The 22500-nt window shown below is 43.0% G+C and overlaps 1 protein-coding gene across 11 annotated transcripts in view; it reads left to right on the forward strand.

Annotated features, from left to right (window-relative positions):
* Window positions 1–22500, forward strand: part of LOC127005925 (tyrosine-protein kinase Dnt-like) — a 151856-nt gene that overhangs the window by 128939 nt on the left and 417 nt on the right. For 9 of the 11 annotated variants that reach the window (XM_050875330.1, XM_050875328.1, XM_050875331.1 and 6 more), the window contains 12 exons: window positions 629–735; window positions 11544–11662; window positions 12479–12641; window positions 14098–14251; window positions 14649–14666; window positions 15341–15490; window positions 16025–16096; window positions 16331–16442; window positions 17345–17504; window positions 17903–18052; window positions 18821–18980; window positions 19138–19274. In XM_050875330.1, coding sequence (XP_050731287.1) covers window positions 629–735; window positions 11544–11662; window positions 12479–12641; window positions 14098–14251; window positions 14649–14666; window positions 15341–15490; window positions 16025–16096; window positions 16331–16442; window positions 17345–17504; window positions 17903–18052; window positions 18821–18980; window positions 19138–19274 — 1502 coding nt within the window. The remainder of the gene's footprint in view (window positions 1–628; window positions 736–11543; window positions 11663–12478; window positions 12642–14097; window positions 14252–14648; window positions 14667–15340; window positions 15491–16024; window positions 16097–16330; window positions 16443–17344; window positions 17505–17902; window positions 18053–18820; window positions 18981–19137; window positions 19275–22500) is intronic. The other 2 variants (XM_050875335.1, XM_050875337.1) reach the window with 2 other exon arrangements.

Here is a 22500-nt window from a genome sequence, read left to right on the forward strand (position 1 = left end):
CGCAGTAGTGGGGATGTGGCTTTCCATAGGTTTCCATTGTTCTGAAGCGAACCCTTTCACACGAGTGACTGTAGCCGGTGACTGTGGCGAGGAGACGCGGAAAAGCTGCGACTCGCCAATCGTACACCAGACTGAAGAGGTGTGCAGCTGTGTTTCTTTGCCGCGGCTAACCTTACACACGGGCGACGCTGCGGCGTCGCTCAGTCGAGCCACAAATCGCGTGTAACAGCGTCATGAAAGATACTTGTGTCGTCACGGCGTAGCGACCACAATTCGCTCGTGCGCCAGCGGCCTGAAAGCTACTTTCAGGGTAGTATCCAACCATACCAGGGAGATTCTTTGACAGTTTGTATCTTTCATGAAACGAATAGATACATTTTCCCATGCCATAATTGAGTCATTATTTCATACTGGTGATAAGCAATATTTCTGCTCATCACCGTCTAGTCTAATCACGTTCCACTGTAACTGTTCTGCCATCTCTTGTCTGGTCAGTCCTTCTGTCCCTTCAATCTCTGTCTCTCAATCCCGTACCTCATCTACCCATTGTGTTCTCCTCCTCCTTAATTTTAATGTCCTTCCCTTTTACTTCTGATGACGCACTAACGTCCCTTCTCCCTCTCCTCAGATGCAGTACATGGCCCACATCGACTACAACAACGGGGAGGCGATGGCGCTGCCTCAGCTCAACATCTCCAACAAAGGCCTAGTTCCCGTCCGACCCGACACCTTCAGGTGGGTCATATTGTATTCTGGGTTACGATGGTTATGCTGTGTTTTCTTCTGCTATCTTTATAATTGTTGATGGGGTGTTGTCAAGGCTTTATCAGTTAATATCGAAGTTAATGGGTAGTAACCCATGGTGAGTGAAGGTTACTGTAATTCATGGTATGTCGATAGGAATGTTGAATTCATTGAGGGCATAGGGAGAGGGATTAAGCCAATAGGATTTCAGCCATTTAAATAAATTGTGGATAATGAATGTATCTTGACCTCGCACACAAGCTCCTTTTCGTGGCAGCCACATATGAACCTACCCGGAGTGAGAATATGTCTTCTTTAAAGATTGCATGTGTTCGTTGTCTTCTGGTGCAGAACATAAAGAATAGTAATTGAATGTTTCGGGTACCTTAGGCCTTAGCGTCTCTACTATCAACACGCACAATACTTTTTTTACAACAAAGGAGACAGCTCAAGGGCACAAAAAAAAAGGAAACAATAATATAAAAGAAAGCCCACTACTCGCTGCTCCTATAAAAAGAATCAAAAGAGGTGGCCGAAAGAGAGGTCAATTTCGGGAGGAGAGGTGTCCTGATACCCTTCTCTTGAAAGAGTTCAAGTCGTAGGCAGGAGGAAATACAGATGAAGGAAGATTGTTCCAGAGTTTACCGGCGTGAGGGATGAAAGAGTGAAGATGCTGGTTAACTCTTGCATAAGGGGTTTGGACAGTATAGGGATGAGCATGAGTAGAAAGTCTTGTGCAGCGGGGCCGCGGGAGGGGGGAGGCATGCAATTAGCAAGTTCAGAAGAGCAGTCAGCGTGAAAATAGCGATAGGAGATAGAAAGAGAGGCAACATCGCGACGGAATTTTAGAGGTAGAAGACTATCAGTAGGAGGAGGAGAACTGGTGAGACAAAGAGCCTTAGATTCCACTCTTTCCAGAAGAGCTGTGTGAGTGGAGCCCCCCCACACATGAGATGCATACTCCATACGAGGGCGGACAAGGCCCCTGTATATGGATAGCAACTGTGCGGGTGAGAAGAACTGTTGGAGACGATACAGAACGCCCAACCTCGAGGAAGCTGATTTAGCGCGTCACCCATAACAACATTCAATATAACACATCACCACTGCTCTTCCGCAGTGCAGTGGTTTTATATACACGGTTGTATGAAATATAAGTTAATCATTTCGTAAGAAAACACACTTTCAATATTTGGGATGTGTATACTAATGTTGTTGTTATCTAACACACTATAACACAGAGCTGAAACACATAAGTGAAGAATGTGACGACCTAGGGTATCTGGTAACACAGACGTCTCTAGCTGTCATCCATCCCAAAAGTCCTATTGCTAAACCACGACTTGACCCAGTTCAAAACTTTACCCTCTACTCCGTGAGCCTTTAGTTTAAGCAACAGTCGTTGGTGAGGAACTTTGTCAAACGCTTTACAAAATCAAGATTGATTATATCATAATTTTCATCTCTGTCTATACTGCCTCAAATACTTTATTGTAGAAGGACAAGAGATTGGTGAGGCATGACCTACCTTTCGTGAACCCATGCTGCGAGTCGTGAATTAAGCTGTGTTTCTCTAGATGCTCCCGAATGTTCCTGGCTATTATGGACTCCAGCATCTTGCCTATAACCGATGTTAAGCTAATTGGGCGATAGTTTGAAGCAGCTGACCTGTCCCCCTTTTTGAAAATCGGCGTCACATTAGCTACTTTCCATAGGCTGGGCACATAACCAGTATTTACCGACCTTTTAAAGATGTCGGTTAGTGGGTCACTGAGTACATCCTTGCATTCCTTTAATACCCTCGGAAATATCCCGTCAGGATCTGGCGACTTATTCTTCTTAAGCTTATCTATCTCATCCTGGACTACTTGCCTGGTAATGTTTATGGTGCTCATTAACATCGCCCTCATGGACACACCGCATCACTGGAAATATGTTGACGACAGCACCCTGGGCGTCCCCGTCAACAACAGGGATCCTGACTATGCACCTCTTCAAGCGTCGCTCGACAACCTTCAGGCATGGACGGTTGACAACAGTGCTACTATCAACCACACCAAGACCATGGTGATGCACGTCTGCACGTCCAACAGAGTTGTGCCACCTCCACTACTGTCTATTGGCTCACACCACCTCCAGGTTGTCCAGTCCACCAAACTACTCGGCATCGCTGTGGACAACCTACTCAACTGGAAGCTCCACGTCTCCAACACCGTCAGAGCAGCCTCCTACAAGCTGTACATGCTGCGTAGACTGAGGATGCTGGGGGCACCGGCGGCTGAGCTGTGCAGTATTTACACATCCTTCATACTGCCACAACCCAACAACAGCAGCTTGAGAGGGTTCAAAAAAGGCATTCAGGGTCATTTAGGCTGACTACCACGCCGACAGTGTCCTGACTAGGCTCTCTGCCAGGCACCAGGACGCCCTCAGTAAATTCCTTCACCAGACACCACAACAAACTCACCCCCTTCAAAGCGCCGCGAACTGACCGTTACAATCGAATCGCATTACCAGCGATAGTGCGGGTTATAAACAATGCCCAGCAGTGATAGTCAAACCCACACCACCCTAAACCTTGTACCCTTGTTTACACACACACACACACACACACACACACACACACATATATATATATATATATATATATATATATATATATATATATATATATATATATACACACACACACACACACACACACACACACACACATTCACACTTTTACACGTTTACACACACACACACACACACACACAAATACACCGTGGCGCAACTACACCACCCCGTGGCTGCTGCGCTGCCAGGTTTCACGGCCTAACATGGCGGTGGTTCGAGCCCGCTCAGGCCGGATTCTTTCCGTTGACCAAGAGGGGTTACTGTCCCCCCTTGAGCAAGGGTGATGGGGTGTGTGGTGTTATATAATTATCTTTCTTTCACACACACACACACACACACACACACACACACACACACAGAAACATACATTCAAATCGAGAAACAAACAAACAAACAAACAAACACATTCCCTTCCATTTTCGAAAACCACCCCTTGTCTTCCTCTCCCCTTTTTCTCTTTCTTTCCCATCCTCCTCCCTCCTCTAGCTTCTCCCCTCGTCTGGGCCTTAATGACTCATAAGTTACTTAATCCCTTCAGAGGTGTGTTCCCAGCTTTTTATCCCCCCCTCCCCCAACCTTTTTCTCTCGCTTCTCTCTCTCTCTCTCTCTCTCTCTCTCTCTCTCTCTCTCTCTCTCTCTCGCGCGCGCGCGCGCGCGCGCGCAGAATAAATATGTTCATTTTGGGATAAAGATGTATAAATAAAAAAAAGGACATTGTGCTTTAACATCGACATCAGATGTTCTTTGAAGGAGTGAAACTTGTTCTACAGACTAAAGAAAGAGCATAACTCCTAAACAATAGGCTATCACGAAGCCCGGCGACGTTTAGTAAAATTACTCAGTCTGGCATAACGTAATATGAAGAAAATATTGCTCTCAATTGTAGAACTAATCTGATTTTCTTTCTATCACATAAACAAAAAAAGGAGCTCGGAAGTGGGATTGGACCCTTAACTGACAGTGCGGGTAACTTTGTGACTGAAAGCCAACAAATTGCAAACCGACTTAACTCTTTCAAGAGGAGAGTATCAATACACTTCTTCATTGGAAAACTGAAGAGATGTTCTACGTCAAACTCGACTCCGTATTAGACCAGTGCCCTCCCCGGGACACACTCATTGTCCTGAGCGATTTCACTGCTACTACTGGCACTGACAGGGTTGGCTACGAGCTATGTGTTCTAGTTCTGGTACCAGGAACATCAACAGCTCTCTCCTCCTGAATTTTACGAAATCCAGAAGGTTGAGAATTGCGGGTTCCTGGCTGGTACCAGAAACCAGAGATGCACCGCTGGACTTGGTATAGCGATGCCGGAGGGGTAGCTAAGGAGATTGACCACATTCTCGGAAGTACTCCTTGGAGGATTCTTCAGAACTGCAGAGTTTACCGGAGTGCTGAGTTCTTTGCAACTGACCATAGGCTTGTTGTTGCAACACTCAAGCTTCATGTCAGGTCAAGAAGAATCTCGAGATGCAACACTACTGTGTTCCATCTCGAGAGGCTGAAGGACCTGGCATGTGCTCAGGAGTATGCAGTGACAGTCTCAAATCGGTTCGATGTGCTCAGCACCCTGGAGGACCCTGTAGAACTGTGGGATACCTTCAAACGTGAGGCTCTACAAGCTGCCAAGGAGTGCATTGGAGAGCGCCTGAGATCTAGGAGTGGCTTTGCCTCGGTGGAGACGCTGGAGAATATTGAGGAGACTCGCGCTGCCAGGCTTGCTGGGAATCGGGACCAATACAGGGCTCTGTCGCGTAGGACTAGAGCTCTCCTGAGGAGAGACAAGGAGAGGTATGTCAGGGGTCTCGCTGAGGAAGTCGAGGGCCATTTAAATGCGAATGACCTCCGACCTGCTTACCGAGCCCTGAAGAAGCTCCGCTCCAAGTCTCCCTCTCAGGTGAGCGCTATCCGAACAGCTGATGGCTGCCTCGTGTCGGACATGGATGGGCAGAGGGCTCGTTGGGCTCAATACTTTTAGCAGCTGTACATGGCGGACCCTCCACGTTGGCAGCTTTCAGTTGCTGGGTTGCAGGTGGCGGATGCTGATCCACCCATTGACGAAAGCCCACCCTCTCTGGTTGAGGTCAGAGAGGCTGTGGCAAAATTGAGGGGTGGAAAGGTACCTGGCACCTGAAACATCAGTGCGGAGCTGCTCAAAGCTGGAGGTGAGGCCATGATCCACAGGTTGCATGCGGTCTTGATTGCCGTATGGCAGTCTGGTACCATTCCTCCTGCCTGGAAGAGGGGGTTGGTCGTTCCTATCTGGAAAGGAAAAGGGGACCGCCAGGACTGCAACAACTAACCAGTACCGAGTAGTACCTACAAGTCTCCTGAAGTAATGACGTCACGAGCTGTCAGTACGTGGCCTGGGTGAGCGCGCGCTGTGATTGGTCCTAATTTCCCGTGGAAGACGAGTTGTTCCAGACTTGGCGAATATGCCCCCGGGACACAGGGCCAGTGTGACATCCGGGTTACCACAGTTTACCTTCCCCAGGTTTCCCTAGGTACCCATTTATCGACCAGCCCGAGAGGGAGAATGAACAGCTGGGTGAGCTGCACGCCGACTGCCCGGGCCGGGATTCGAACCTTGGCCCGCGGAGTAGAAGCCGGACACGCTGACCACTAGACGACGGAGGCATATATATATATATATATATATATATATATATATATATATATATATATATATATATATATATATATATATATATATATATATATATATATATGTGTGTTTATAATTGATTGATTGATTGATTGAGAACGACAAATCATGCGCCGTTACAACTTTTTTTTTTCTTAATATCCTTATTTTTTCATAATTCAAAAGTTTGCTCAAGCACGGTAGAATGTTAATAAAAGCTGTGCATCTATTGTATATCCAGTCAGTTTCTTCGAAGTGTCAAGTTGAATATAATGATTGGCGTGAGAGTTAAAAAAATAGAGTGAAAGGCATAGGCCCTCTCCCTGTCTTTCTCAGCTGATTCTTCCTTTTCAATTTCTATTGAATATCTCTCCCCACTTTTCACCCTCTTTCCCATCCTCGCGCTTTCCTTCTTTCTCTCCCTCAATGCTTGGCTCGTCCTTCTCTTCCCTTCCCCCATGCCTCTCTTCCACCCTCCCTGCTGTGTGTGAGGCAAGGCGACAGCTCCCTCGTTCACCTTCACGACAGTCGCCCCGAGTTACGTCGCCTCTTTGTTATTGTTATTGTTACAGCCCGGCTGGTGTGTGTGTGTGTGTGTGTGTGTGTGTGTGTGTGTGTGTGACAGACAGACAGGCAGACACAGACAAAGAGACGGACAAACAGACAGACTGACAGGCCGACAAATATAAAAATACCCCCAGACGTATGGAGTATGCATCTCATGTGTGGGGGCTCCCACACCTCAGCCTTTCTCTGGACAGAGAAGTGGAGGCAGGCTCTCATCTCATCTCCTCTCCTCAGACTCTCTAGTCTTAAATTCTAAATTCCCAATGTTACCTCTTCTTCTCTCTTCTATCGATATTTTCCATGACTGCTCCTTCTGAACTTGACTGCTGCATGCCCCCCCCCCCCCCCGCCCCTCTGCACTCTACTCTACTCCTCATCTTCACTGTCCCTCCCCCTCCCTTTATACCAGGTCTTCAGTTATCTCTTCACTCTTCATCTCTCACTGGCTAAACTCTGGAACAATCTTCCAATCTCTGTATTTCCTCTGCTGCGACTTTGACTCTCTTTCGAGGAGGGTATCAGGGGTACTCCTCTCCTTTCTTTTGGACTTATCTTTTTCCTTTTTTGGAGCATTCTTTAGCAGGCTTTTTAGTTTTTTTTTTTTTTTTTTTTTTTTTACTTTTTGTTGTTTTTTCCTTTAAAAAAAAAAAAAAAAAAGAAAGACAAAATCAGACACAAACTGAGACACACAGACACAAATAAACAAACAGAGAAAACAAAACATTCAGCTGTCCCATTCATGTACATTAACCATTCTCGTCTATCATTAACTCAAAATCCCAACTGTAAACTTCATATTTCTTGCAAAATCAGCGTTCTCGAGCTTAGGCGTTCTGGATCGTTTCAACCAGTTCTTTTCTCCCTCAGCAATTCATATACAAGGACATTGTCTGCCCTCGTATGGAGTATGCGTCTCATATGCGTGTGTGTGTGTGTGTGTGTGTGTGTGTGGGCGGGGGGGGGAGGAGGGGGGGGACAAAAACACAGCCCTTTTGGAAAGAGCGGAGTCATCAATCATCAACTCCCCTCCTCTTACTGACAATCTTCTACCTCTTAAACCCTTCCTAAATGTTGGGTCTCTATTTTAAATCAATATTTCCATGCTAACTAATCTTCTGAGCTTGCTAACTACATCCCTTCACTCCTATCGTGGCCCCGCTGCAAATGACTATCTACTCCATCTCATTTCTATTCTATCCTAATCAGGTGTGTGGAGTCGGAGTCGGTGGAGTCGGCTACTTTTGGCCGGAGTCGGAGTCGGTAAAAATACCTCCGATTCCGACTTCTTTACGTTATCATTTATCGTGCAATGCAGTTGATTTTTTTTTTTTTACGTGCTGCCATAGAACCTGTGGACTTTCTTGAGCAACCTCTTTGGCGACCCCAGTCCGTTACCGCCGTGATATATGACTGCTAGGCCAGTTTTGCTACTTCCTGGGGAATTCCTACAAATTTGTGGAAGAAATTAGCTTTCGTGGGGCTCTTGAGGGTGGAGATTAATTTTCAGGCAAGCATTATGGGTTAAGTTATTATGGCGGGAATATTCATTTGACGTGGATTTTATTGTGTGAAATTGTTATATTTCATGATATTTCGTCTGATGTAATATGTAGATCATTGAGATAAATTACTAGACGATGACGGAGAAAACATACCCAACGACACGTGAAATATTCTGTATCGAATGTGTCTGATTCCTGTAGTACCCATACGCGTCTCCACTCAAGTCTCAACCTGCTCGAGGCTGTTCAGCGTCTCCGCCGAGGCAAATCCACTCTTAGATTTCGGAAGCTCTCCAATGAACTCCTTGGCTGCTCGGAGACTCTCACGTTTAAAGGTATCCCAGTTCTACAGAGACCTCAAGGGTGCTGAACACATTGAACCTATTTGAGACTGTCACTGCATACTCCTGAGCATATACCAGCCTTTCAGCCTTTCGAGATGGAGCACAGTGGTGTTGTATCTCGAGATTCTTCATGACCTGACAAGAAGCTTAAGTGTTGCAACAACAAGCCTATGATCAGTTCCAAAGAACTCAGCACTCCGGAAAACCCTGCAGTTCTGAAGGATCCTCCAAAAAGTACATACGAGGACGTGGTCAGTCACCTTATAGCTACCCCTCCGACATTGTTATGATAAATCCAGCGGTGCAGCTCTGGTCCCTAGTATAAATAACCCGCAATTTTCAACTTCCTGGATCTTGCAAAATTCAGGAGAGAGCTGTTGAGATTCCTGATACCATGGGGACCAATACATAGCCACCCCTCCGGCGGTCTCGCTGCATACGACTTTCTATTTAAGCTCATCCCTTTACTGTCCAAATCCCTTGCGCACGAGTTAACCAGCATCTTCACTCTCATCCCTCACGCTGGTAAACTCTGGAACAATCTTCCTTCATCTGTATTCCCTCCTGCCTAAAACTTGAACTCTTTCAAGAGGAGAGTATCAGGACACCTCTCCTCCCGCAATTGACCTCTCTTTCGGCCACTCCTCTGAATGCTTTTTTATAGGAGCAGTGTGTAGCGGGCTTTTTTCATTATTGTTTCATTTATTTTGCCATTGAGCTGTTTCCTTTGCTGTAAAAAAAAAATATATATATATATATATATATATATATATATATATATATATATATATATATATATATATATATATATATATATATATATATATATATATATATATATATATATGACACCTTTTTCACTTTTTGGAAAGTGAACATGATTTAGTTATTCAGAACTTCTATATGCATTTTGCCGGTGCGACAGATGGTAGTGACATGGTGGCAGCTGAACCTTAAATAGATTTGCCTGATACTAATGTCATTTCTCTCTCTCTCTCTCTCTCTCTCTCTCTCTCTCTCTCTCTCTCTCTCTCTCTCTCTCTCTCTCTCTCTCTCTCTCTCTCTCTTTTCTGTCTGTATTTTCTTCCCCCATCCCTTCTGTATCACCCAATTTTATAATGTTTGGTGTCATTTTTTTCCGACTTTTTTCTTGTTAAAAAATGTATCTATGCGTGTGTGTGTGTGTGTGTGTGTGTGTGTGTGTGTGTGTGTGTGTGTGTGTGTAATCATAATAAAAATATAATAATAATAATAGTAATAATCCACTGTTTACTGAGGATAAAAAGCATCCTTTGGGCTGAAAATATTCACACATACATAGCAAAGACAGCAAATTATAAAGTAACAAGTAAGTAGGAACTAAACAAGGGTCAAAGGGCAACATGTATTGTCATGTGCAAACTAGTAAACTATCTAAGTTTCCGAGGGGGATGGCGAGGTGATGTTTTTGACAATGGTGGGAATGGTACTGTTCTTGTATCTATCTGTTCTAGCCCTGTTTGGGATCAAGGGGTTGACATTCCTCGTTGATCTTTGTGGTTGAGGGGCTGGGGGAGGGATGAGTTTGCGGTGAGTGGGGTGGGCGAGAAGCCGCTGCCCGAACCTCTACAGTTTATGAATTTCATTTGTTACCTTGGACATCAATTTTATGCGTTATTTAACCAGTCCAACTCTGTTTTTTTGTGTGTGTTTTTTTTTTAAACTTAACATTTTTTTTATTCCGTTGTCTCTTCTTTAATCCATAGTGCTCGCTCTCTTTTGTCATTGTGTGCGCTTCTTATCTTTCTCTGTAAATATCTTTTTGGGCGTCAAGTTTTTGAGCTGAATGTTAATACTGGCAGGAGACATTGATTGTACATCTTTCTCTTCAAGAATTGTAGCAGGTCACCATTTAAATGATTATCATATTTACCAAAAGCATGCCATTTCATTCTTATTTTCTTTCGATTTTGTTGTTAGTGGTGTTTGCATTAATTATTTGTTCCAAATACCTGTATTCTTATATTATCTCAAGAAATTCGTGTTCGATGTCCCGCCATTAAACTATTGAAGATTAGCTTTATTTAGTTCACGTTCTTCTCAACATTTAGAGTCTCTGTGAAGTCTGTCAATCATTCTTTGAAAATTTTCCCCAGACTTAATTAGGAAAACTATGTTATCTGCATATTTATGATTCTCAACCCGTGGCCTGTGGTTCAGGAAATCTATCGATAGGCTGTGCTGCGGAAGAAAAGACGAAAAATCAAGTTTAACAGAATGTAATGTAATGCCTACCAGCGTGTAGGGAATAGTTTAACGCACCCGCAAATATATACATGTTTTGCCAAAAGTATATGGGAAGCCTGTAAAAACGCCCGAAAATTGTACTTTCTAGCGCGAGCTGGCAGTTCCGCCGGCTGACTCCCTTGTTCCTCCGCTCACAGGCCACTTCAAGATTTGCCGCTTTTTTATGCACGCACGCTACATTTACTGTCCTTGTTGCTTTGGCTGTTGAATGACCCATGGTTCGCATGTCATGGGGTCTTAGAGAAATAGTTTACAGCAATTTTAAGTGCTGTGATATTCATTTCATCTACACAGGCAAGGGTTACCTAGATTCGCACATAGCCTACTTTTATGGAGTGACTTTGAATTGGGAAGCAATATATTGTCAGAAAAGCATCGACGGGGCATATTCCACATTGTATACACAAGAAATGGGCAATATCTGTATATATGTGGTAAGAGCACTGTGCGCGTGCACACTGCGCAGTGCGTGGCGTGAGCAAAGTACTTACTACAAAGTACTTAGGATGGGAACGGGACCTGCATAGAAACTTGCTCGGAGGAACCCCCGTTTTTTACGTGGAACGGGTGGGGCGACGCCTCCCTCCACCAAGCGTATGCCCCTATGATTACTTGACTGATAAAAAATGTAAGGAATTCGCTTCCTCATCAGAATATTCGACGAAGTGAATGTTTTAGCAAATAAAAACGTGTCAATAATATAAGTAAGTTAAGGATTAATATGATAAAATTATTAACAATATGGACATTAAGAACCTGACGCAATCTTGTAAAATGTGAATAGGTAAGAAAAATAGGAAGGACACTTTAACTCATTTCTTTGCTTTCCCTTTTCAGTGTTTCTCTTCCCTGCTCTGGGAGAGTGAACGCAGAGGTGATGGTTAACCTTCATCTCAACATTACTGCCCAAAACCTCACGAACATCACGATTAGGAGGAAGAAGATCTGCCTTAAAGGTGAATAAGTAGCTCCCCAAAAAAACTTTCAGGGTAGCAATTATTTAGAGCATTCATATAACACATCCATGAGCGTGTGTGTGTGTGTGTGTGTCAGGGCCGTAATTTCTGGGGGGCTAGGAGGGCTATAGTCCCCCCAGTGTTTTATGTACCGGCCACAAAATGACGCTAAAAGTGCTTATTTTTCAAAATATTTACCTGACCTATGCATACTCGCTTCGCTCGCCACCCTCCCCCAAAACTCATGGACCTATAATGCCATCTAGTCCCCCAAAAAAATCTGCCAAAATTACGGATCTGTGTGTGTGTGTGTGTGTGTGTGTGTGTGTGTGTTACGACCGTTTGAAGTTCTCTACACTCATATTTGGTGCAATAGGCACGTTTAACGGAGACAGTAACCAACAGAAAAAGATAACGAGAAACAAGAATAAAACAAGATTTAAGTTAACAAAATTAATTAAATGAATGCTAAAAAAATGTTACACAAAGAACTGCACATTTAAAAAATACAAGTGAGAAACCTGGAGAAAGTGAATTGTGGTATCCAGCATGTGTCCCCGGGTAACGGTACCAACTACCAACTATACGATACGGTACCGGTACCGATACTGACCAGTCTCATGCTGTCCCTCATTTCTTTCTCACACGAGTGAGAGGCTGAGACTTAGTGCCTGAGTGGATATCTTGGTGATATAGATATTCTCTCTCTCTCTCTCTCTCTCTCTCTCTCTCTCTCTCTCTCTCTCTCTCTCTCTCTCTCTCTCTCTCTCTCTCTCTCTTTTTTGATGGGTCCCTCATTTGTCTACCCCCTCTCAGAAGACTTCACCCCGAGGAACGAGAGCATTTACCTTCGCCCGGAGTGGATGTCCACTTCGCTGGGGACACTCTACGTGGCCATGGGGGCCGCCTGCACCTTCACCGTCCTGGTTATTACAGTGGCCTCCGTCCTCTACCTCAGAGTAAAGAGGACCAGAACCCAGTAAGTTCATCTATCTTGGCGTTGCAGTAAGTGGTCACGACGAGTTAAATTGTGACGTTATGAGTTCTCGTTTGCTCTCAATGTCAGCTTTGTTGGTAGGTTATAATAGCCTTCTAGCTCTAGTCGTAGCATCAGGATTTTCGAGGCTCATTTATTTTCATAAAAAAAAGCTACAAAAGACAAACTGATATTTAGCAGAAACCTTGAGTATTTGGTCCAAAAGCTTTCTACTAATTTTCGTTTTATTACTGGATACTTAGGGAAACGTGGGAGGGAAACTGTGGTAGCCCGGATATCACGCCTGCCATGTGTCTCAGAATAAAAATGGGTTCTTATCCCCTGCAGGCTAATTAGATGGAGATGGTCAAGTGCACCTATTGCGTATACCCCAAACTTTACTATTTTACTGACTCTTTGCTCCAACCCTTCGACTTTGAAAAACTTATCGAGAGCCTCTGAAGAGTATGCGAATGAGTATCTTTCTTATGTAGATTTGTTGGTAGCGAAGTAATGATTGAGATGTTCCTTGCGGCTAGATGAGTCCGGAGTCGCATATACCGAAAAGTACGATGGCGTGGTATTCCTGCGATTCTTATGTATTCTGACTCTGCCGTTTAATAATATGCTGCCGCCATACGGTGTGAAATGTGAATGCAACGCGTCGGCATAATGTTATTGCATGAAGCAGGACGATGAGTGTCATGTTAGGACGTGAAGACCTGTTGAATGTGTTGTTATCTTTTCGTTCTGTTACTTGTAGCAGCACGGCAGGAATGTATTCCATTAATAGTTTGCCTTCCATGAAGTTTCTATTTTTTCTTCTTCTATTTCGACGCCCCTATGGCTCATGTGGCGCAAGTTTCATGGTTGTTGAAATAGCCTAACTTCAGAACCACCACCTCTAAACCAAAGAGGAGTTATCAAAGCACCTCATTGGGTCGTCACCGAAACTATAATCAGACCTGGAGATAATTTTGGTTCCCCCCCCGGACGGGAACACAGTAGCTGGGGAAGGGAGCGTACCATAATAATATATTATAATAAAAATGAGATATTTGTGACTGTCAAGTGCGTGTATTTTGGTGTGTAAAGTAAGCAAATTTTTTCTTAGAGACCGGGGTGGGAGGGTCTTGATAGGCTTTCACAAACTTCTCGTCCCCCGTATATGCCTCATTGGGAGTGGCTTACGCTCGTTATGGCAGATTTGGTCGCCTGCTTATATTGTTCATGAGGTTCAGTTATAAAATATCAAACATCCCAATTTTAAGTTTCTAATCATGAGACCACATTGGTAAATAAGCTTGAAATATACCTTCATATAATTATTCAATAATCATATAAATTTGTATATTATATTGTATATTACTATGTTATATGTGTACTTCATTGAATAACGTCATATCATAATAAATCATCACCACCATTAGTGATGCTTACTGTTGTGTTCCCCGTGCAGGGCGTCCCTCACGTGCCGCTACTACAGCGGGCCGGGCTACATGGGGGACACGAGCGGCACTACGGGCGGCAGCGTGCGCGGCCCAGCTTCGCTACGCAGCAACTCCTACGTCACCATCGCCTCTTTCAAGAAAGTTCCCATCATCTCCAGCGAGGTAAGTTGTACTTTATTTGTCTCCCGGAAAAATAAATCCCTTTTTACTTCCCCTATGCACACTCGCATCAACACCCATTAACACACAATGACTTGTATTTTAAGTAATATTCTCTGTTAAGAAACGTCTATTGTACTGATGCTTCCTCTGCCCCAAAAAATTGTTCCAGCTTCACTAGGAAAATTTTGTCACGGTAGATTTCTTTTTCACTGTATGAAATTAGATTATTTTCCTAAGCAGCATCCTTTAACGGTTTTTCACTATATATAGATAATAGATGCTGACATTCCTCTCTGATATTCGAAATTAGATTTTATTTAGGCTACGATGTCTGATGAGTCATGCCTCCTCCCCTTACCCATAACGCCTCCCGCTGGTCACTACTGCTTCCCACCAGAAAAAGAAGAAAGCCAAGGTAAAATGCAGTAAATATGTATTTCTCTCTCTCTCTCTCTCTCTCTCTCTCTCTCTCTCTCTCTCTCTCTCCTTTCAAGCAATATCCATGATGAAAGATATACTCAACTCTTCGCAAGAAGGAGACCGTGGCGTTTATTGTTTGACTATGTTCATGTTGATCTTTATCCTCTTACTAAATGAGCCTTGGAATCACCACCTGGCCTTCTTCCTTGATAACGAGGATCTTTGGTTTAAACTATTGTACAATATTATTTATCAGCCTGCTTACATATAGACAAACGTATTTTGAAAGAAATGAGTTTGTGGTGGATACTTATACTGAGACAGGTAGGTTACCTCCTCTGCTCTATGGCAAATGAAAATTTCATTCTAGAAATCAGTGATTAAATTGTTTAATAGGCCAGCATTAGTTTATTCATGATGATTGTCGTGACGTCTAAATGGCTGTAGAGTTCATTCGTGATACAGCTGTTCCTTGTGACTTTTCTGAAAACCACATGAAGTTCTTTTTTGGCTTTAAGACTATGATTGATTTCTGAGTAGGCCAATGTCGAATCATACCGGAGCGTTCCTCAAGCACAAATGGCATGATGAATGTAGGCCTTTGGCTTCAGTCATACTGCATGATACACCTGTAAACACTAATGCAGTCTCCCCGCGGCGCCTTACCAGGTGTGTGCTGCTGGAGCAGGAGGAGAGCCGCTGCACTACGCCTCGTCGCCCCTTTCACAGGTGTACTCACAGCCCTACTCCCCTGCACACTCCCTCCCTGCCTCCCGCCACTCGCACGCCTCCTGCTGTGCCTCCTCCTTGCACTCCCAGGTGAGACAAGCAGGAGAGCCCTGAAGCATCTCACCAAGATGTATTTAAAAGTTGCTAATTTTTGCAACATATTTCGTTTAACCACCACACTTCTAAATCCTTAATAAGCATTGATGATCTCAGAACACTGCCAACACATATATCCTGCATAGGAATCCTATATCACGAAATTCCCTATAACACGAATTCAAAATTTCTGGTATTCTCTTCTTGAACTGTTTCCTTTAAGGTATATTCTGTGTGTGTGTGTGTGTGTGTGTGTGTGTGTGTGTGTGTGTGTGTGTGTGTGTGTGTGTATATATATATATATATATATATATATATATATATATATATATATATATATATATATATATATATATATGTATGTATGTATGTATACATGAGTGTGTGTGTGTGTGTGTGTGTGTGTGTGTGTGTGTGTGTGTGTGTGGGTGTGTGTGTGTGTGTGTGTGTGTGTGTACAAAAGAGAGAGAGAGAATAATCCGTTTATTTATTTATTTTTTTAATTCACTCCTTCAACCATTATTCTAGGCCTCATGGCGTGACCCCCGAAACCTTGACCCCAGCGAGAGGGTGAGGCAGCTGGCTATAGACGGCTGGAAGGTGTGTGGTTGCGCCAACAATACAGGCACTCGGTCTTACTTAGAAAATGTTATGCAATCTGAAATAATATCTAATCTGAAATACGAAATTAACGATAAATGTTTTTTTTTCCAGTACTAGTTTGTGTGTGAAAAACAACTGTTTATTGAAAAAGGTATATATCAATGAATCCTGAAAATGGGCTTTTTGTTCTTTCTTACAATGTTCCGTTTCTGGATCTGCATCACCCTCAAGGTGGAGGTGGGCGAGGTGGTGCAGGAAGGCACCTTCGGGAGGGTATTGCGAGGTGTTTATCGAGACGCTTACGCCCGCACTGCCCTAAATGTCATCATCAAAACAGTTTCAGGTATGTACCACAAAAATATGTAGTCCAGGTTTGTTAAAATATGTCAATTTTCTACATATTACTTTCCATACGTACATCTATGGCAGACTGGATGTTAATTGTTTGAGTGTTATCAACTCTTCACATCAATGAGGAGTTTAGTGACAACCTTTTCATTGAGCGTCAAGAGTTTTTCAAAGGGGAGCAAAAAAGAAGACTGGACTTTATTACTTCCTTTTTTTAGGTGCTGCGTGTAGCGCCAGTACCCTCTCTTGAGAGGCCTCTTGGACGGCACCAGCCTGTTAGTGGAGCAGGCTAATTTTATTAATAGTGGCCGCCGTGGTATATAACTCGTTCTTGGCCCACGCTACCCCCGGTGCTCCTCTTAACCAAAGTCGCTGAAGATAGGGTTGAATGAAAATCTGGGCAGCATGTGGGTAATCTTCCGCCACTCGGCGATGGTTGTGAAAAATCAGTTTGTTTCTGTGGGACTCAAACCTAGATTTACGTGCTCACCATGCCCGCACGCTGACTACTCAGCCACCGCCTACTTGATAGACCCTGTGTTCCTGAATTGTTTTTTGCCACACCATTTTCTTGCCACTGCGTTTATAAGCTGCATAATATATATATATATATATATATATATATATATATATATATATATATAGATATATTTATATATATAGATATTTATATATAGATAGATAGATAGATAGATAGATAGATAGATAGATAGATAGATAGAGAGAGAGAGAGAGAGAGAGAGAGAGAGAGAGAGAGAGAGAGAGAGAGAGAGAGAGAGAGAGAGAGAGAGAAATAGATAGATATTATGATATAGATAGATATATAGATAAGTACATAAAATATAATCAGTTTTTTTTTATGAGCACTTCATCATATTGTCTCCACCGACGCCTTAGGGGAGGCATCGTCAGCACAGGCACGCCTGGCGGTGAGGGAAGGACTGCTGTTGGCTGGCCTTCACCACCAAAACCTACTACCAGTGCTGGGAGTGTGCCTCGCAGACCCACGCCACCCTCTCCTTCTCTATCCACACCTAGAACTCACCAATCTCAAGACGTAAGTATCAAAATCAAGCTGTCAGTCGTGTTGGGTTCGTATGACGGACATTATAATATCTTTTATTCAATATTCCGGCTATCTTTTCAAAGGATCCTTCCTCTCATCCACTCATCCAAGGTTTAGTAAATTTTTCACAATATACTCTATTACTTATGTTTGATATATATATATATATATATATATATATATATATATATATATATATATATATATATATATATATATATATATATATATATATATATATATATATATATATATACCTTGTCTCCTACAACACCTAATATCTTAATTTCTCCACCTATCAACTCTACACAATCTTCAAACACCTATCCCCTATTCTTCGACAACACTCAGCTGTCACCTAAAAATGTTGTTTTATTCCTTGTGTCCAGGCACCTGCTTGGGTGCGGGCGCGGCTCTAACGAGGGCGTGAAGCTTTTGACGCGAGATCTAGTTCACATCGCTATTCAAGTCTGTTTGGGGCTCATCCATCTTCACCAGCAGAGACTCCTGCACAAAGACGTCGCCACCAGAAACTGCTTGTGAGTAGCCAAAATGAGGTGGAAGGGATATCTGAACGACAAGAGGAGATACAGAGAGAGAGAGAGAGAGAGAGAGAGAGAAAGGAGAGGAGAGAAGAGGAGAGAGAGAGAGAGAGAGAGGAGAGGAGAGAGAGAGAGAGAGAGAGAGAGAGAGAGAGAGAGAGAGAGAGAGAGAGAGAGAGAGAGAGAGAGAGAGAGAGAGAGAGAGAGAGACTATACACACACACACACACACACACACACACACACACATATATATATATATATATATATATATATATATATATATATATATATATATATATATATATATATATATATATATATATATATATATATATATATATATATATATATATATATATTTTTTTTTTTTTATTATATATATATATATATATATATGTACACACACACACACACACACACACACACACACACACACACACACACACACACACACACATATGTGAAAAGGAATTATTTCGGATTTTTTTTTTTTTTTTTTTTTTTTTGAGAAAACATTAAATCCTTACAGAGACGCTTACCACTCAATATGATTTTGCTCAACGTCGTACAAAAATAACGGCTTCAGATATCAGGAAGGATGAAATTGTATGGAGTAGCATGTTTGAAGGAACTGCCATATTAAAGTTAAGATATTGCCACAATGACAGTCAACTTTATTTTTATCTATATTTTTACAATTATTGTTTTCCTCTGTTGCACTAAACGACTCTACTTCTAACTTTCCATTTCATTCTGCGGTAGGATTGACTCAGAGCTTCAAGTTCGAGTCTCAGACACAGCTCTGGCCCGTGACCTCTTCCCACAAGACTACCACTGCCTCGGGGACAACGAGAATCGCCCTGTCAAGTGGCTGAGTCTTGAGGCACTAATCCACAAGCAATTCACACCCGCTAATGATGTGGTAAGGCATTCTGTCATAAACAGTATTTTGACTTTTTGTATATATATGTTCAATGAAAATATAACTTTTTTTTTAGTCAATATATTTAATATATTGCTTACTTTCAAACTTCCCTTTCTGGTTGAGCTGCATTTTGTCACTACATCCCTTCCTGCAGTGGATGTTTGGGGTGCTGTTGTGGGAGTTGGCAACCCTGGCTCAGCAGCCCTACATAGAGGTAGACCCCTTCGAGATGGCTGCTTACTTGCGGGATGGCTACCGCCTGGCTCAACCCAACAACTGCCCTGACGAGCTGTGAGCAACAGGACAGAGAAAAATTGTTGACGGGAACAAGGGGGTGGGAGGAGGGCATGAGATTCTTAATGACTGATGAAAGATTAATAGGATCAATACATTACTGTGGACAATATTTGTTGAAAATAGATTATCAGCCAAATGTCCAAATGAAATTTAAATGTGATAGGAATTTGTCAGACAAAACAACTTGAGTTATCTATTTCCTAGAAGTTCAATTAATGCTTCTCCGCAGATTATCTTTAAAATGTTAGTTTTTTTTACGTTTCGGCCTATGGACCCAGTAGCCTTTCTTGGGGGGGGCTGATGGTCGGCACCAGTCTGTTATAGCGTATGCAAGTGTTTATAGTGGCGCCATCTTGCTTGGCTGATGCTGCCCCCCGGAGCTTATCTTTGAGCCTCTCTTTAGAGAGAGAATGTAGAGTCCGGGTTGATATGTGTTCTTCAGGACAGCATGTGGGTAGTCCTAGGCCACTCGGTGGTAACTGAAAATTCCCAGCTGAGTGGGCAGGACTCGAACCCGCGTCCTCCTGTATGCGGCGCAGGCACCCTAACCACTCAGCCACCGCCTCTCCAATACTCCAATAGAAAAATCAGCAGAATATTGCTCCAGTTATATCAGCATATTTGTCAACAAAACTACCTCTACCCAAACAGAGAAAGACAGATTCCTTGTCTGGTTATGTTACATCAATTTATCAATGGAACATACGGAAAGGATCGGCATTCCCTCGCGTACCCTACGACGCTATCCCATGGGATTCCTGTTAGCAAGTCTCCATTCAGGCACCTTTCATACCCTTCCATACAGTAGGAATATAGTGAAAATGTAACAATCCTCAACAGAGTAATTATTGGTGGTGGCCTCAGAATACTTAAAAGCGAAATGAAAATCTTCCTGAGAAGAGAAATATAATTTGGTAGGAATGTGATTACCAAACAATAAATGTGCATAGTAACAGAATCCACAATCACAATCAGCATTCAAAACCGATATGCAACGATGAAAATTTTTACATCGAAAAAATTCACAAAAACCTCTCAAAAATAAAATTCTGAGACTCTTTACAGCTAAGGGCAAACCCAAAATGCTGCTCCTACAAAAAAATAGTGCAGAACAAGTGACCAGAAGAAAAGGTCAATTTCGGTGGGGGAGTTGCCTTGATACTACCTCTTGAAAGGGATCAAGTCTGTTAACCTTTTTGTTAGCTGTTTTTTTAAGTGTTTATGTTTAAGGCGCGGACTGTTATCTCACGTCAGGTCCGGTGTACCGTTGCCTGCGTTCTCCAGTTGATTGAAGTGGTTGAGACAACACAATAGCCTTTACTTGTGTGAGGTGTATTATGTGTTGGCCGAGCGGAGCCGTTAAGTTCACTTTAGTTCACTTTAGTTCTCTCTCTCACATGGACAGTCAAAGATGTGAATAGTATTTTAACTATATTAACAGTATTACACAAAAGTTTACAGTATTTTGTGGACGAGTCGTAAGTCGTACTCACACCCCGAGAAGTCCTTTGCTCTCGCCCGCCGCCCGCTAATATCTGCCGGCTTCTCGCCGGCACAGGAACGGCCAGCGGCACCAGGCTTGCTGAATCAACACCGTTCCCACGGCAAGGAGCACCTCCTAAGCACAACGTAGCGTCTATGTGTAACGTCCTGGCGCCGCTGGGTCATGGCGTTACGACATACATTCACACATTCACATGTATATAAAAAGAAAAATAGTGCGTAAGAGTGAAAAGTATTACTCAAGCACTCCCCTCTCGCATGAAAAAGATGCAGGCAAAAGCTCAGGAGCCAAACATAAATTAGTAATTGCGAGGACGCAGGTTATAGTCGTGTGTTGGAAAGATAGACAAGGCATCGTCAGGCTGAGGCAAACAGGCAGTTCTCGCTGGTTCAACTAAAGTTGAATCGATGACCTCAGGCTGGGCGTCTGTCTTTTTGAGGTGATCACTATGCACAATTTCATATGAATTAAAAATGAGATCATAAAGCTCAAATTTGTGACCACCTAGTTGTCGTAACTATCTGGCGTGGGCCCACGAATTTAGGGGACAACTTCGAATGTCTCTCAGGGACTCAAATCATAACAAAGTCACCCACTTTCAAGGAAACAGGGGCGGCACGCTTGTGTTGCTGCAAGCACATAGCCTCAGATGTAGCCTGTTATCTCTTTCTGACATCTCTATGAATATCTGTGAAAACCTTGAGTTGAGCCTTAGAATAATCATCTACATTATATACAGGTGAATGAGAACTACTAAGCAGATCATAAGGGAGTCTCTTCTCAACCCCAAACACTATGTAGTAGGGAGATTGTCCCGTTGACTCACAAACACGGCTGTTTATGCTTGCTGCAACATATGCTAGCTAGTCCTCCCAGGTATGCTGAAGACCGCTAACGACCGGGCACAAGACATCTAAAATCTTTCTATTCGCGCGTTCAACAAGGCCGTTGCTGGCTGGGTGGTAACTGACTGTAAAAGATTGTGTAATGCCAAACTGACAGCATATTTCTGCTAAAAGTTGATTTCGGAACTCGGTTCCATTATCACTTAACAACACTCTAGGTGTGGAGTATTGACAAATTAGATGAGTTATTAGGGCATGAGCAATGGCCCTAGAAGATTTATATTTCACCGGGGCTAAAACAACGTACCGAGACAAGTGATCTACACAAACTAAGAGGTACCTAGAGCCCTGGTGGCTGGCAGGAAGCTGTAGCAAGTCAATAGAAACTACATCCCAAGCAAGCAATAGAAAAACGAAAAGTGAGGGCACGGGAGGGTCTTTGATAGGCTCGCAGCACACCTTCGCCTCTCGTATATGCCTCACCGAGAGGCTTATGCAGTGTTGTACGACCGAATCAATCAAATCATTATGCATAAGATACAACGTGATACATTCAGATATTTTGTCCGTGAATGAAATAGGGATTGACATGTATCAGAAAAATCCCGCCAGTAATGAAAGACGATATTGAAAAAGAGGCACTGAAATGTTTGAAAAGGTGGAAAGCTCCCAGAAAAATGGTATTAGTATAGATCTTTTAAAAGACACCTGAGCAACCGATGTAGAGAAAATATTGATATTCTAATATACATCTCTCCATGCGTCTTTGAACCCGTGTCTTGCTGCCACTACTTCCTTGAGTAGGCAATAAAACATTAAAGACTAGAAACATGCAATACTTCCATCAGCTCATGCTTTCTTGTACTCTTAA

This window comes from Eriocheir sinensis, chromosome 31, assembly GCF_024679095.1.
Source record: "Eriocheir sinensis breed Jianghai 21 chromosome 31, ASM2467909v1, whole genome shotgun sequence".
Taxonomy (NCBI): domain Eukaryota; kingdom Metazoa; phylum Arthropoda; class Malacostraca; order Decapoda; family Varunidae; genus Eriocheir; species Eriocheir sinensis.